Genomic DNA, 17,943 nt, shown 5'->3' on the forward strand with positions numbered 1-17,943 from the left:
CATGGAGGTAATATTGTATGGAAGTTGAACTTTGAAGAACCAGTGTAGAAAAAGTGTTGATGCTTTGGTGTGGGAGAAGACTCCCATTGGATACCCAAGAAATCAAGTGAATGATAGAACAAATCAATTCAGAGGTACAAATGACCAGGGTCAAATTATCATATTTTTGACATATCTTGTAAGGATTCAGGTCCCCTGAGAAGTTCTAATGCTGAAAAAATGGAATGGGAAAAAAAAAGAGAATAACTCGCAGCAAAGTGGATAGATTTAAATACAGTGGTGACAGGCCAGATTAGGCACAGATTATGGCAGATGTGACAGGCCAGATTAGGCACAGATTATCCTGAGGAGGCCTATGTGATTGTTAAGAGTTGACACTGACTTGATGGCAATCAAAAATAAGCATGTAACTTGATTTTGGCACCAGCCTTGCAATTTGGCATTACTTTGAACTTTTACCACAGATAGAATAATACTTTTATTGTCACTTTGAATGTACACTAATCGGCATAATTAAAACAAAATTTCATTGCATACAGCTTTCAAAGGGTCACGACCTCCAGTATATACTACATAAATATGACAGAAACAAACAAATAAATAAATAAATACAGAATTATGCATATACCCACATATATGACACAGAGAAACAACACAGTCTAGTTTGGATTATGTACACATGTGCATGGCAAGAAAAACGAATCTTGCGAGTTTACCAGACGGATAACGGTGGGCAGGGGTGCCAAAACTGCACCCACCTCATTGCTGACAATGGGGAAAAAGGCATGATATGTCGTGACACGTCACATGATGTCGTGAATTTGACACCCATGGCATAGGGAATAAAACTATTACAGAATCGGGTAGTCCACTTTTGAATATCCTTCCTCATTGTATTTTCTAATTATTAGAATACTAATCTTTTATTTAGTTTTTGAAATATTTTATTTTGAAAAGTTTCTAAAGTAGCTATAATACTTAAATTAGAGTGGGTAATTCCATGTGAATTTTCATTGTGTTTTAATTAATTTCTGCACAAATCTCCATAATGCCTGTCTCCTCCTAATTTATTGTTGAGCTGCTACCCACTGCCAACATTTTTAAAGGTACACAGCAGACCCAGTCTCTCAGAGTGTCCAGAATTGACTTTTTTTCATTGAATAGGCATTTGGTCATTGGGCACTGCAGGAACAGAGGCTTTCAGAAAATCAGTAGCAGTTCCAGTATTAATAAAGGAGATTAATATATCTATTCTGAATTATAAGAATAAATGATTTTGTAGCTATTGTTAAGGCATTACATCAGTTTTATTAACATGCCTTATCCTCCCATATGCATCAGACTGTATCTAAATGATGCAACACTGGTGTGGTGAAATAACTGTATTCAAGTTATGATAAGAATATTCATGAAAATTTCAATTTGACAAATGTTTATAGCCCCGCTTCTTTGCTCTCCAAGGAGTTGACACATCACAGCATAGCAAACCTGTATACAATGCTTTATTGCAACCCATACCTTCCCCAACAATAATCTCTGGGTTAACAACAGGTTCTGGGTCAACTCCCCCCTTCTAGGACTTGCAAGGTGATGTAGGTAAAGGTAAAGGTTTCTGTCTTAATTACCATATAGGTGATAATGAAAATGCTGATTTAAGTGGAATGTAGATTACAATATTACAGTTATTAAGAAATATATCATTTACATTAATCAGCTTTGTGCTAAACAGTTATTAAACATAAGGTTCTGTGTGTCAAAGGCATATTTACTAAAGGACCATGCATATAAAAGAATTGCAAGAATATTCTTGCAAACAGAAGTGAGAGAAAGGAAGTTCTAGTTCATGAAATCTTAATACCAGAACCTAACCTTGTATATTCTTGTGTAGAAATTGGATCTGAAAATAGATTTTAAAACTAAGCTAGTAACACTAGAAATTGCAAGCACTTTAAAGTTACTTATTGGCCTGATGTCAGTTCTTTTGCCTGGAAAGAGTACACAAACATACATTTAGCACTTAGTGTTTATAGCTTGAGTTAAGTGGCTTATTAGCCATTCACTTTTTGATAGAATAAGAATTCCAAATAATGCACATCCACTGCTCATGGATTTTTTAAAATCATATTTTAGCTACTATATTGTTGTTATTTAAATTTGATATTAGAACAACTCCATTAACACAGAGTTGCTTTAAGATGGGGAGCAAACAAATTTAATAATATAATTTAATAATAAAAACATAAACAACCGTATGTTTAAAGCATTTGAATGGCAAGCATTTTTCTTTCACATTACAGTGTTGATTTATTTCATGGCTTATTAAGAAATCAGGACAGTTTTTTTATATCCAGGATTTGATGTGTAGTACTGATTAAAATTAGCAAATGTATGTAGGTAGCAATTTGGAGATTAAGAGAATTCTCCATTTGTTAGCCAAGTGAAGAAATAAACATTTTGAATATAGTATGTGAGATTTGGTATCTTTTAGGGATGAATTGTTGGCATGTTAACATTAATGAACTGTTAACATTAGAATTATGGTATATGTGATTTAAAGTGTTGTTTTCGTGGTTTACTTTCCTCTTTCTCTATATATTTTTTTAGAAAGTAAATCAAAAGGTCTTCAGTGGGTGATAGATACAACTATTGCATATCCCAAAGCTGAGCCCATAGACATTCAGACATGGATTCTTGGCTACAGGCGGTCAACAATTACTCATGTACATTACAGGTATGAAATGCACTTTCTGTCTTCAGTTCATTTTAAGAGGCCTGGATTTGAAATTCTCCTAGTGGAACATCTCAGAGCATACAATTGTGTAGAAATGTAAGCGGCTTTACCCTGAGTGTTTTAATTTTTAGGCATGCAGTCTTTCATTTGGAAATGCTGAAAAGTATACTTTTAATCCTGGTTGCTGTAAGTATGCAACTAATCAGTTACAGTCCCAAGTCCAAATTAGTAAGCTTGAGGAGGAAGCCCCTCCATATATAAACTTAAATATGATTAGTCTTTAGCGTATGTAGTAGAAAACATATTTAAAACATCTGTGATAAGCTCACAAACACAAAAAGAAAACCTAAGAGTTAAAACATGAATAAAACAAAAGGAGACCCCAACAGGTTAAAACCCTGCCTGGATCACCTCTTTCTGCTATGTCCTGAATGCACTCAGGGAGAGCATCAACTTGATCTCTGCACGGATATTGCTCCAGAAGTTTCATACTGCCCTGGAAAGCAGCACTTTCTTGTTTTAGCTCCCTTTGCTTCCTCTCTCGGATATTTGGAGTTGTTTTTTCCTAGATGATCTAATACAGACGTGTCAAACACAAGGCCCGGGGGCCACATCCGGCCCGCAAAGTGGTTTCATGAGGCCCGTGAAGCCATCCTGGAAACAGTGAGGGAACGGCCCCCACTGCCTTGGCCCTGGCCCAGAGACCCTCCTTCTGCCAGAGACCCTCAGATCTGTCCCACTCCTGCCCAGGCCCCCATAGGCACCCTTGATGCGAACGATGTAGAGCTGGCCATGCCCACCCAGTAGGCCATACGCACTCTAGCCACACCCACCCAGTAGGCCACGCCCACCCAGGCCATAACCACCCGGCCCCCTGAGGGCAACCGCAATGCTGATGCGGCCCTCAGTGAAATTGAGTTTGACACCCCTGATCTAATAGGTTCGGCCAGTTCAGGTAGAAACAAGGTGATCCTGTGTCTACTCAGATGTCAGTTTTTTGCTGGTTGCTTCTGCCTTAAACAAAGACCTATAAGACCACAGAGAGCACCTTTATTTTCTTAGGCTATATTTAACATTTATTGTAAGAGCAACCAAGTTCGTGAGGATGGTAAATCAAATCTTCTTAACCAAAATGAACTGCCAATAATCCAACTCTCAGCTAAACAACTTGAAATACCATGAGAATAATTACTTGTGCAAAAAAAGGGGAAAAAATGCTATTTGTGTTTCTAGGTGTATCTCTTTTTCAGCTTTGTTTTCACTAATTCAATAATGTGGGGAGAATATGGAAGAAAGTGGATTTTTCCCCCCTAAATTTCTTTTCCGTGCTGACAGTTGTTTCTGCAACTTACAGTACAACAGTTTAAAAATAGGCTGGTTAGCACTTGACATTAAATCATAGTTTTTCTTCTTCCTGATATCTTATAATATACAGGATTACATGTTCCATCAGTTTTCTGCCAACATTTGAGAGGGTTGGTGTGAAATCAAATGCAGGACCAAAAGCAAATAATCAAGGTTTACTGCAGTGTTTTATTAGACAGCACATGTTGGTGCGGCACTCATATTTATACCTTAGAAAGGTGGGAGAGACCAATGCATATATAACAGATAATGTACGTAATAGGTAAAAGACCTCAAGTTGCTCTAAGCAAATGAACTCAGGTTACTAAGCAAAAACGTAATAAAACAGCGAGTGCCGCGTAGCAGAGTGAGCGCCTGTTACTCGTCCCAGCTTCTGCCCACCTAGCAGTTCAAAAGCATGTAAAAATGCAAGTAGAAAAATAGGGACCACTACGGTGGGAAGGTAACAGCGTTCCGTGTGCCTTTGGCATCTAGTCATGCCGGCCACATGACCACGGAGACGTCCTCGGACAAGCGCTGGCTCTTCGGCTATGAAACGGAGATGAGCACCGGCCCCTAGAGTCGGAAACGACTAGCACGCATGTGCGGGGGAACCTTTACCTTTACCTTTAATAACTCAAGAGGAAGGGGGTATTTTGGGAATGCAAGTCACCAGAAAGAAAAATATTGCCCATTGTAAGTAATATATGGGATGAGATTTCACCTTATATCTCTATATAGCAGTTTGATTTAATTAGTTTCACTCATCTAAGACTGATTTTCCCCACCTGGGGATAATGTGAGTTGTAATTCAACAGTTTTAGAGAGTACAAAATTGTGGAAGATTTTCTTAGTGCCACCTTTATGAGCTGGAATGAATCACCACTGCACTTGAGGCTTCCATTTCTCTTACTGCTCTTTTCCCATGCATCCAGAGGGGTTCTGCTAGCATTTAGTTTCAATTTTGCTTTTCTAGTATGCTGTTCAGATTCTTACAAAGTCAAATAAACCCTATTTTAGAACACCATTTCAAACAAGTATGTTTCAACAGTGGGCAGAAGTGATAAACGGCAGTAAGAAATAAGCCAGGGTTCCATAAAATGAAATTAAGTGATAGAAAAAGCCATTTCCCCCATAAGTGTGGAGGAGAGGGAGCAGGTCCAAAGCTTTTGTACAGATTGATTTCAGCAAGTTGACGTAATGCTAAATCATGGTATAATATAACATATGGATATGTGTCTGTTATTTGTGAAAAATCCTGCCAAATACTTAAAGTTCTTCTACACAATGGAAGACAGCAAATGTCCCTGTCATTAAAAATGGGAAAAATAAGATACGGAATTATACTGCAGTCAGTCTCATATCTTTGGAAGATTATAAAACAGATTATAAACTGTTAAATAAGAAAACACTTCAAAACAATGTTGTGATTAATTGAAGTCATCCTTGATTTATCAAGAATAAGTCTGATCAGATCAGATATTCTGAGCAGGCTCTTTTTGGTAGTGCTATGGACTTCATAAAGCATTTAACGTAATAATTACTGGTATATATTTATTATAATAAAGGCGGTGTGTGTGTATGCATCCTGCCTTTATAATTTCCATGATATTCTGATTGGCAAGCTAATTGAATATAGGGTAGTGGGACATTGATTAAACTTGAAAATTTAGTTAGTGTTCTCATCACCAATTTCTTTGTCAAATTGTTTATCTCAACAACCACTTTCCTTAAGTTGAATTTTCCTGTCCAGTGAAAAGTGGAAGAGAAGGCCTGCTGAGACCCACCAACAAGGAGATACATTTTTCAGGAATTTTATTGAAGTCGTTTTAGCAATGGACTCCTTTCTTTGCAGCAATTTTCCCCTAGATATCCAGTTACCTCCTCCCTCCACCCGATACACACTATGTTTTCAGAGAGCTATAAAATCATGGTTCTTCAGATGAGATGAACATGTAACCCAAATGGTGTTGTATTGGTTTTATTTATTTTTATTCTTTATTTTCATATATTCATTCTTTAAACTGCTTGAGACTCTGGAAATAAAATGGTATATATATTATAGTAATAAATAAATTGTTGTAAACTCCAGATGGTATTACAGTATTCAGTTTTGGTCACATACTGTTTAACACATTCTTTAATAGTTTGAACTGGATGGCATAACTTAATATTCTAGAAAATGGCAACAGTATTCAAAATTATGTTGGTAAGCTAAGGCAAGAGGTGTGGACTGAAAATAACAGATAAAATTTAATAGAAACCAATTCAGAGGTCTTACAAATAAATCAAATGGAAAGATATCAAATATATAATACTTAGCAATATATGCCAAAAGGATCTTGAAATTGTAGTTAATCAAAACTTACCATGACTACGTACTACTAGCCATTAGAAAATAAATAAAAATAGAACTTATGGTATTTGAAATGTAGTTGTTCTTGTGTTTTATTATATATGGTCCCAGTGTGACATCTATAGATAAATAACACTGAGGTGGACTCTTAGTTGTCTCCAGACTCCATGTCTCTGTTTGTAGAGGAGTGCAGGAATAGCTTTGCAAGGTTGTGCAAGAGCTGTTAGGAGAGCCATTAAGTATCAATAAACTACTGAGTTCTGGCAAAGGAGAAGTCTCTGAGAAAGAGACTTAAAATAATTCCACTTTGATTCCTTTTGGAAGCAGCAGCAAGTTTTCAAGATTTGCTTATTATACCCTACCACAGATGTTGTAAAATTTCTCAGTTCACAGTGCCTTTAAATGTTCCTAAACTGTGTGCTGCTGTGTCCCTGGCATAGCAGCAAACTCACAATTGTATTTTATTAAGTAGCAAAATATGATGCTGTATTCCGAGTAAGCATGCAGCCCTGTTATTTTCTCAATGTACAAAACATACTCCTTATTAGTCATGTCCCAATTCTATGATTCTGTGTTAATTTTTTTCTGACATGAGAATGCTTTTATTGATATTCCTGTAATGAACAGTAGATTGGACTTAACAGATGAGTGTCTGTGGAACTATCTAAAAAAACCACAAGAAAGTCCAATAGCCTCCTAAAAAAAAGCACCTTTGGGATAACAGATCAGGGACCTTCAAACTGCCTCCCCCAAAATAGGGTACATTTGGAATATAACACACTATGCACTAATGTAGTTTACTCTATAATTGGAAAAACTTTTCAGCATGATAAATTGTATCATAAGTAGACTAGAAAGGTTTTAGAGATAAAGAATCATACCAACAAAAGGGACAATACAAACAGATCTGATTATGAAAGATGTTTCTGAATGTCTGAGTCTTAGATCACCACTTCCTAGTATTAACAGAAGGCTAGTGCTCGGTATAAGAGAAGCTCAGAGCATAAGAGAAGCCCAGAGGCACTTGCTACTTCATGACCTTTCAGTATCTTCCTGGCAAGGATGATGAGAATCAGAAATTGGCAGTGAAATGAATACAACAGATATGTAACGGTTCAAATGAACAGGAAATATTTCATTTAGTGAATTAGCTTTTTTGTATTAGGGCTCTGAGGACTATGCTATTATGGTAACATTTTAAAAAAACCTTGGATTTTTATTGCATGGGAAAAAAATTTTTTTCACCCTTCGGTGTTTTACTAGGCAATAAAGAGAAAATCTTTGCTTTGCAGATTGAGGGAGAAGTTTCAATACAGTATACTGGTGACAGAAGGATGGAATGTGTTTTAGTTGTTTGGAATCAAAATGCAGGACCCAAAACAAATAACCAAGGCTTATTGAAGTGCTTATTAAACAGCACATGGCTGGTGGGACTCCTTCCAAAGAATATTGAGAGAGACTCCACCCAATAATGGTCTGTCTGCCTGTCAGAAAGATGGGAAACTAATACATAAGCAGCAGACAATGTAAGCATACATATTCATAGGTAAAGGATCTTAATGGATCTCAGTTACTTCCTGGCCTGCTTATTTTCAGGAAACCAAAATTGAGGAATAAAGCAATAAAAATGAGAGGAAAGCTCTCCTATAAATCAAGAGCAGAGGTCAATTTGGGAATGCTAGATGCCAAACGGAAAACATTTTTCATTTTCAAATCTATGGGAATTGTTATAATAAGATAACATTGTGGTTCAAAAGTCAGTATCCTTATACCTTTATATGTTAACTTGACTTAGTTGATTCCATTAATCTAATATTGATTTTCTTAAACTTATTCTTGCTTTTGAAGGCTTGTTATTTCTTTTTTAGCATAAATCCTGCATTTCTGGTACTGGGCTTATTGCAACAGTACCCCAATGATGAGCCCTTCTGAGATAGGAGGTAGAATGTAAGAATGTACAGCCATAAGACTGTGCATAATGCATGTAAGAACCCAGATTTGCAGAGCTAGGATGCTCTCAATGAAACTAAACAAAATTAAGAATAAGATACATTGTATATAATATCGGAATGAGGTTAGTGGTTCAGGCTGAGAGCTTCTCAAATTTCTAATTTATATAAAATTAATTAGCTATTCCATCATATCCTTGTCAAGAAAAATAATAGAAAAATGTGACACAGAACACAGAAGTTCACAAGTAGCAAATGGCATAATTTTTCACCATAACTGAATCATACAAATATAATATAAACCACACATGAAAGCATTAGGTAGAGATAGTATTGTATATATTAATTTTTCTTTCATAGTACTTGTCTTCATAAACCAAGGCAAATAGAAAATAAAATCAGCTAGAAAAATTTCAGAGATTAGTTTTGAAGTTCAGGTTCTTGTTATCAGCCCTTTTATATTTATTACATATTTATTGCTATGAATATTTAATTGCTGATTCTCTTTTTCAGAATCTGGACAAGAAATATTTAGTACAAGATTTAAATGACAGTTTTACGTTTACAAAATGCAGCTCTTGGTGAAATATAGGCCAGATGCTAGAGTTTGAACTGAAACTCAGAATTAATGTCTATTTTCTTAAATTGAAATTGAAGAATAACTATTATTCGATAGTTCAACTGCCCCAATAATTGGTGATTTTGAAAAATGTATCCCTTGAATAATACTAATAAATATTACAGATTTTGCTAAAAACTGTAAATATTGAAACATACTCAATCCTGATGGAGTTCAAAGCAAAAATGAAGTTCATCTTACAAAATAAAAATATTTCATACATCTAATTTACTTTTCTGGTTTTTTTAAATGCAGAATTTTTCCAATTAAGGATGTACCCATTGATCCTGAAGCACTCACTGTTTGGTTATATCAACGGTTCATTGAAAAGGAGGGACTTTTGTCACACTTTTACAAGACAGGTACTATATAAGAATTGTCTGTGTAACACCAATGAGTATTTCTTGATCCATGTAGATGTTGCTATCATGATACACAACTCTTATTTATATTCTCGTTTTGCTGGTCCACCAAGCAATGGATATGTGTTTGGGTTAGTCACCTTTCTTAAAATAATATATACTTGTAAAATGGACATTGAAGATTTGTACAATGAATTTGTTAAGTCTTTGATGTCCGTCCATTAGACTTTTGTTGACAATGCCTAATCGAAGAAATCTATAGTAGAAATCGTGAGTTATTTCATAGCTTGCAAATTTGTCTAAAAAAGTTCAGGCGGCTAAAAAAATAACAGTTGTTGAGAGTTGTCCTGTTATTCTGTTATTGCTGCCATGAACTTTTAAAGTTTTGTTAAGAGAAAATGACACTTGATGATATTGAGCAATATTATTCAAATAAATGTATACAATACATTAATCTTACGTTTAAATACTAGTTCACCATGCTGTTTCATTGCAGAAATGCTGTCATCTTTGCTTTAATTTTTGAAAAATGCAAAGAGAATCTTTTAAACTGTATCTAGAGCCCTTCCAGTTAGACTTGATGCAGCATCTTGCTTTGTGAACAAAACAGTTTCTTGATAAGCAAAACTATTGAAGTTACTCTGATTCCTTTGTCTATGTGGGTTGGAAATACATTGTATGATATGTCTTCTTTGAAGAGGAAACCCTATCTCAAGCTCAAGGTATTAAGCTGTGATGCTAATCAGAGGTGAAGCTAAACCCCAATGCTTACCCAGCAGAAATTAAAGATACATTCATTTTCCATTGCTTGACTAAGATTTGATATCAAAATGTTGGTAAAACTAATTAGCCTTAGTGGAATAAACATTACTAAGATATATAAACAATATTTACTCCAGATATGAAAACGTGTGCAGATGGGTAACACAACTGCTTCCTAATGTACTGATGATTATAAAAGAGAGCCAGAGTTATATCTGGTGTGCCCTGAGTCCTAGTTAATTCCATTGATATGGAGAAAAATTCCAGAAAGGTAACTTGAACTTGTCACAAAGCGTTGTTTTTTTTCCTTGTGTTTCAGGAGCATTCCCTCCTCTGCAAGGACAGACTGAAGTTGTTTCCCGAGATGTGACTCTTAGCAATTTGTGGCTAGTTCTTGTACAGTTATTTGCATTTTTGTCAGGTGGTATGTGGTACTGCATTCTTCAGTATTTTTATGAATGCCTATTTTAAAAGGTGAATGAATGGGACACAAGGACACAATGAGGAACTTGGGTACTTTACAGAATGCATCATGTTATGTGTTCAAATATGAATATGCCAGTAGAATGGAGCATACTGGATGGACTTTCTCTCCTTTTGGGGAAGGATTTTAAACTCCACTAGAAGAAAGGATCAACAATATAGTGACCGAATGATATATTTTAAGAATTATCCATATTTTTAAAGGAGGAGACTTCAGCATACCTATGTCAGCAAATCCAGCATTTTAACAGGAAATGTAGTTATGCAGTCATAAGAGGTGAATATCTGTAGCAGAGAATGCTTTTTATCACCGGTAATATTCAGCACTGTAGTTAAAACTCCAAATCTTCAGCAACTCTTTCTTCAGTAGTCTGTACTGCAAGTCTTGTGGTAGAGATCCTTCATCTGCACAATTCAAATTGTATTGTAATTAATTATGCTGGATCTGTTTAACATAATTCACAGCCCTGGCTATGGTATTGTGACTGCCCCATGATACCTGTTTAGTAGCTTTTTTCCTTTTTAAAAAAAACATTTTTTTGAATACTATCTGACTGAGAGATCTTGTATTGTGACACAAGAAAAGGAAAGTACACTGCAAAAAGAGTTGCAGTGTCATGAAGTGTTGAAAAAATTGTGCATACCTCATAGACCAATCTATTTTTACCATGTTTTTGTCATTTGAACCTCTTGTGAATATCCTCTTGAAAGGGTGCTTCAGAAATGGAATGTCATTAATCTGTTTCCTGTTGTTATTATAGAATGCATTTTGTCTTTTCTTTTTCTTTCTCTTTCTTTCTCTTTCTTTCTTTTTCTTTCTTTCTTTCTTTCTCTTTCTTTCTTTCTTTCTTTCTTCTCAAAATGCACTTTTAAAAAGTGATAAGGAGCATAGGTAGAAAGAAATGTAGATGCTGTTTCTAAGAGCTAGTGTTTTGGAGGGCTATTAACAGTTCAGAAAGTTCTGGATTTTCAGCATTGAAATACATGAGTTGCCACAGACTTTTTATTTTTCAGAGAGGCCTTTATTTTCATCTGAGAAAAAGAAGTACTGGAAATGTGTCTGGGACAGTTTGTGTACATACATGCCAAGCACCTAGATGCTTTGCTAATAGGAAAAATAAGAGGAAGTTAGCTTAATCACCAAACAGAATACCTAGTCAATGAGCAAAACAGAAAAAGGAAGATAATCTGCTTTATAATCCAGAGCTGTTGTAAAGTTCTCTGAACTGTAAAGGGCATTACTAAATCTGTCATCTTGTTGAAATATGTCACTGTCGCAGGGAGTTTTAACTGAAGAGGCAGTTTGGCACTGTAACAAGATTCCAGGTGATCACATTACAGTTTTATAATAATTTTGAAGAATTCCGTGTTATTATCATTCTTTGAATACTTGACATCAACACCGTGTGACTGCATCATTATAATAGAGAACCATTCCTAGAAACCAGTCTCTAATTTACATGTTCAGGGCTGTACACTAATTACCAAATGTTGTCTTTTCTGGACTGTAACTTTTTTTCTAAGAGCAAAGTCAAACCAACAGTTGTCTGTGCTGAGTTTGAGATATATATTCTTCTGTTTTTCTTCTGTTTTTGTTTTCCCAAATTTCATGAGAACCAGCTTTGGTGAGTAGTATATAAAATAAAAATATAAAACCACATTATATTTATCTTTTGTTTTGAATGGGATAGACGTACAAAAAGAAAAGCAAATTTTATATTATCTGTATACATGCCATAAAATGCAAATAATGCTAATTTTAAACTAGAATACCTTTCATTATGTATTATGGTAACATCCATATGTACAGTAGGATAGCGTATATTTTCAACCTTGTCATAATTATATGCAGTAGGCCATTAGTATGTCATTCAGCTATGAGCGTTAAAGGTACACTTTAACTAGCTTTTGAAACATGAGCAATTGATTACTAACGAAAGAAAAAGAAAACCATTAAATTAATTCTTATGAAGTGCAGCATTTTAGGATAAGAGTACTTTTAATTGCACTTGCCTTTTTATGCTGGTTCTAAAGTGAACGCAAGGTTTCCTTTTCCTTTTGCAAAACGTACTCTAGGTACAGGCTTTCCTTTCACCCTGTTCGTTAGATGAATGTGGCTATAGTTCAGAAGACATTGGTTAATGTGGATACAAACTAATAGTTGTTTGGATGTACACTGCTAGGGGACGTGGTGGCTCAGTGGGTTAGGACGCTAAGCTTGTCGATCAGAAGGTCGGCAATTTGGCAGATTGAATCCCGAGTGCCGCGTAACAGAGTGAGCGCCTGTTACTCGTCCCAGCTTCTGCCAACCTAGCAGTCCGAAAGCATGTAAAAATGCAAGTAGAAAAATAGGGGCCACTACGGTGGGAAGGTAACAGTGTTCCGTGCGCCTTTGGCATCTAGTCATACCGGCCACATGACCACGGAGACGTCCTCGGACAAGCGCTGGCTCTTTGGCTTTGAAAAGGAGATCAGCACCGGCCCCTAGAGTCGGAAACGACTAGCACGCATGTGCGGGGGAACCTTTACCTTTACACTGCTAGGAGATAACATTAGATTAACTTGCTTCTAAAATGATCTGGGTTCAAACAAAATAAGTAGACACTCAAGTTCACTGTTGCTTTTAAACTCTAACTGTCATCAGGAATACAGTCCTTGTCCATTGCAGTTATTGTTGATAGAAAAATACTACAAATTCTGAATGGAGCCTTGTTAAAACAGAAATGGGTGTCACTAGGTTTAATGTGGGTTAACAACTAATTTTAGTTTATTTTTTTAAGAAGAAGAAGATGATGATGATTCCATTCAGTTAGGTCTAACTTTTGGCAATTCTGTAGGCCAGGTCTCTCCACATCTTTGGATCTTGCACTACTTCTTTAATGTGATATACTAGCATTTATAAAGCACCGGTGGCCCTTTAATTATGAATTATGTTTGTGATTTTGGTAAAATGGTGTTATTCTATGTCCCATTAATTTCAAGGGATGCTTCCAAATGAGGTGTTTTGGTATAAAATGCATTAGACTTTTTATTCTACAGTATTTGCAGTAGAAAATATGAAGATTATTGAGCTTTCTTCATGGCTGAATCAGGAAAAACTGAAGACAGCGGTTTCTCTACCCAGAATATAACATGGTCAAATTATTTATTCTGCAATAAGCCATTGGAGTTCAACAGGACCAAATGATCCAATTTAAGAATGCAAAAAGTGTGTAGGAAGGAATGTATATATGGCTGTGTATGTGTATGACCACGGAGACGTCCTCGGACAATTGCTGGCTCTTCGGCTTTGAAACGGAGATGAGCACCGGCCCGTAGAGTTGGAAACGACTAGCACGCATGTGCGGGGGAACCTTTACCTTTACTTATGCAATGTTGTACTTAGTTGGCGATTAAGTGCAGCTCATATCTGATCTTCCACCTTTTCCTGGGTCACCTTGCTCTTGAAAATTTGTGTTGAAATGATATATCTATAAAGTTTGTTAATTTCAGATCACAGGAGTAGCACAGTATTATTTTTAGGCCAGAAGGAATGAGTTTGACAGTAATAATGCTGACTCCATAGAAAGCAGTACAATGTATGTATTTCAGAACTATTTGTGCTTGGTATTTCAGGTAATCACTTGGCATGCCCTATGAATTTTCAGGGTCAAAATGCTGCATGATCTCCTTTTATACAACTACAAATTGAAATGCCTTTAATGATCTGCATTAGAAGGAAGTGAAAGGGAAAGCTGTTTTTCCTAGCATAAGACAGAATAACAGGGCTGTGCACTTCTTTGGATCTGTTGCTAAAAACTGTTTAGGAACATATGAATGTAACCCTCACCTGCAACTTAATAAAAAAAAACCCCTTCTCCCCTCCCTCCCCCAAACAGCTGCTTTAGAGAGTTAAAGAGAAGTAGTACAGTCCTGCATTCCTGCTCTGCTCTCTGAAATTGCTTTGTGGAATCTTAAGACCAGTTGCAAATGCTTTTATTCTGAGGGAACAAAACTACTTCACCTCCTTTCCTTCCTCAATTAGAACCAGCCAAAAAGGTAGGGACAGCCACTTGTTTAATTGGTTAATATACATTCTTAATGGTTGGGGTTGTTGTTTTTTTTAAATTAGGACTTAAACTTTGTGGAACAAAAATAGCTCCCAATTTGTCCTGATCTTGTGATGAAAATCTGGAATACTGCATGTCTTGTTCCAAGTTCAGAATACCAAAACGCCCTTCACATTTCACCTACCCCTGCTTTGCTGCAGTCTGATACATTGGCTTTTAAATCTTTAGTCTTTTGTCTGCCAATTGGTTGACATGCATGATTCATCTAATATCTTCAGGAAATTATAATCAAGTAGATCTCTGAATTCTCTGATGTTTCTGGCATTGAAAAGACACTAGTTTGACATGCTTACATACGTACTGAGTTTCTGAAAAGATTCCTAGAAAGGATTGGATATTTGGGCTTTTCCACAGTGGAAACCGGTTCTACTATTTGCTTAGAACAGTCTTTCTCAGCCTTGGGAGTTTTAAGAAAGGTGGACTTCAAGTCCCAAAATTCTTCAGTCAGGCTGGCTAGGGAATTTAGGGAATTTAAGTCCTCCTATGTTAAAGTTGCTAAGGTTGAGAAACACTGGTCTAGAAGAAAGATGCGACTTGAATATTTTTAAAAAATTTAAAAACAGACTGTACAATCAGTTTAATCAAATGCATTTGATCCCATAATAATACACTATACAGTATGTGCCCTACTCCTATATTCATTGATTACAATTTTATTAAATGCTAGATTAACTTTCAAATGGTAGGGCCTACTTGTATAAGTAGGCATGACAGCATTCCAGGACATGGTCTTTTGTTTGAGAGAAAGGCTCCTGTCCTGAGAGACCAAACACCACAAAGATATTAACATACACTTACCACATATGTGTTAATAAATACAAACAATGTGGATCAAAAGCATCCTTTGTGTGTCTTCACACTCAGGATTTGATGACTTGTTAGAAAATTGTTATACCTTCATTAACAAGCAACAATTGATATGACCTAATAGTTATTACTGCACATGTATAACTAATATACACTAATAATAAACTTATGTCAGGACTCTGTTCCCTAAGGCTTAGAATACAGCAACTTGCAATATTCAGTAAGATGATTGGATCATCACCAATTGTTTTAGTAAATTCTTTGGGTGTGTTTTGTATGAACAACTTCACTCCTTGATAGGAATGTAGAGAGAAACTACTGGAATATGAAAGATGGTCTTTGGCCTATCTAGTCTTGATAATGTCAAGGCCATTTTCTTATTATGAATAACAGAAATTGTAAAGGTCAACCAAACATACTAAAATAGGAGACATTTTTCCATGTCCATAAACAGTTCATTGTTTGGAAAGCACAGGCCAAGCTTCCCTGTGAAAGGAATTGTGCAAGTTTTCAATGAGCTTTTTCCAACCCAGATTTCATCCAGGTTATAGATATATAAGGAAATACTGTAAGAGATAGAATTTTGACTGGGAACAAAGATTTGACTTTCCTCTCTACCAGCTAGTGAGCATGAATAGTTGTATCACCTAGACTTGGACTGGGAGGTTTGCCAGATGTTGAGTAATGACTACTTTCAGCAGTCCCAGCAAGCTCTGAAGAGTATGGATAGATGTAGCCCAACAGCAACCAGGGCACTGAGTTCTCCACTCAGCATTTTCTATATAGTACAGTAATGGAAACAAAACTTAGTGTCCTAGATTTTTTTTCCTTTACTTTTATTCTGTTGGCTTTTAAAGTGTAGCTGGTTAGTTGGCACAAGATGCTTGGGAGTGTGTGGGCTGTGCTGCTGAATCTCAGAAATAACAGTGTCTGGATAAGATTTTTAACTGTTGAAAGTGAGAATTTAACACTGCTTAAATTTCCCCCCTTTTCAATAATTATCTGAGCTTTCACTGATTACTTACTCAAAATAATAAACCATTTTTTACATAATTCTTGATTGTACAAGGATGCCAAATAAATCCTATACATGTAGTCCTTAACATATGACCACAATTGAGCCCAAAATTTCATATTGCTAAGCAAGACAGCTGTTAAGTGGGTTTTACCCCATGTGTGATAACCTTTCTTGCTACTGTTGTTAAGTGAATCATTGCAGGTGTTAAGTTAGTAACATGGTTGTTAAGTGAATCTTCCTCATTGACTTTGCATGTCAGAAGGTCACAAAAGGTGATCCCATGACCCCAGGACACTGCAAGTGTCATAAATACCTGCCAGTTGCCAAGTGTCTGAATTATGATCACTTGACAATGGGAATGCTGTAGCGGTTGTGTGAAAAATGATCATAAGTCACCTTTTTCAGCACAATTGTAACACTGAATGGTCACTAAATGAGTGGCAAGACAAAGATTACCTGCAGTAGGGCTGGAAAGAAGGTAAGCAAGACTTATTGGTAGATCTCAATGGGTTTCCTGACTCCCAACAGCAAAATTATTCCTTATGAGGATAAAGCTGACATATGGTAACAGAACTGGATTTTGTGTGGGTAAGACCACACAGAAGAGACAATGAAGCAGGTTATTTTGAGGAGGGGAGCTCAACAGTCGCTGTTTTTATCTTAAGTACAGAATCCTATGAGACACATTCCATAGCCTACCCTGAAGGCCTTAACTAAGCTTCTACCTCAGATGCAAAAGAGAATACTATGGAGCCACCCGTGCTGGGAGTAAAATGCAGCTACCCAGTCAATTCTCTTCCACAGATGGGGAGAACAGCATGACTGAATTTGAATTGGCCAAAGCCTAATTCAATTCAATTATGAAACTCAAGCAATTCCCCCAACCCACATTCCACTTATCATGTGTAAATCGATCTGGGAACATTAGATACTGAGAACAGGTTACAAATGCTTTAAATAAAGAAAAACTAGTTCCCAAAGAACTGAAATAACAAAACAGATCTATTTCGGCACTCTACATTTAAAAACTAAATCTTTGTGTTCTAAATAGAACTCCTGTAACTGTACAGGAGTTCTGTATAATCAGGTTTTCCTGACTGTGTGCAATAGAAGAATTGAGAATAGGTTTGCCACTTCAGACTGGGGTTTCTGAATATTATACAGGTAGTCCTCACAATCATTCGTTTAGTGATCAGCACTGAAAAAAGTGACTTACCACTTTTCCACAGTTAAAATTGTTGCAGCATCCCCATGGTCACATGATCAAAATTTGGTTGCTTGGCAATGGAAATTTTGGGCTCAGTTGTGATCATAAGTCAAGGACTACCTAGAGTAGATTAAACAAGGGTGACGTGAGTGTTGGTACCACTTTATAATGCTTAGTAAGATCAGACTTGGGATAT

General features: G+C 36.2%; 1 protein-coding gene across 2 annotated transcripts in view; it reads left to right on the forward strand.

Annotated features, from left to right (window-relative positions):
* Positions 1-12,266, forward strand: part of LPGAT1 (lysophosphatidylglycerol acyltransferase 1) — a 49,185-nt gene extending 36,919 nt beyond the window's left edge. For both annotated transcript variants that reach the window (XM_083372237.1, XM_083372238.1), the window contains 3 exons: positions 2,605-2,731; positions 9,255-9,361; positions 10,443-12,266. In XM_083372237.1, coding sequence (XP_083228363.1) covers positions 2,605-2,731; positions 9,255-9,361; positions 10,443-10,594 — 386 coding nt within the window. In that variant the 3' untranslated portion in view covers positions 10,595-12,266. The remainder of the gene's footprint in view (positions 1-2,604; positions 2,732-9,254; positions 9,362-10,442) is intronic.
* Positions 12,267-17,943: the final 5,677 nt, after the last annotated feature.

This window comes from Vipera ursinii (assembly GCF_947247035.1).
Source record: "Vipera ursinii genome assembly, chromosome: 1".
Lineage (NCBI taxonomy): Eukaryota > Metazoa > Chordata > Lepidosauria > Squamata > Viperidae > Vipera > Vipera ursinii.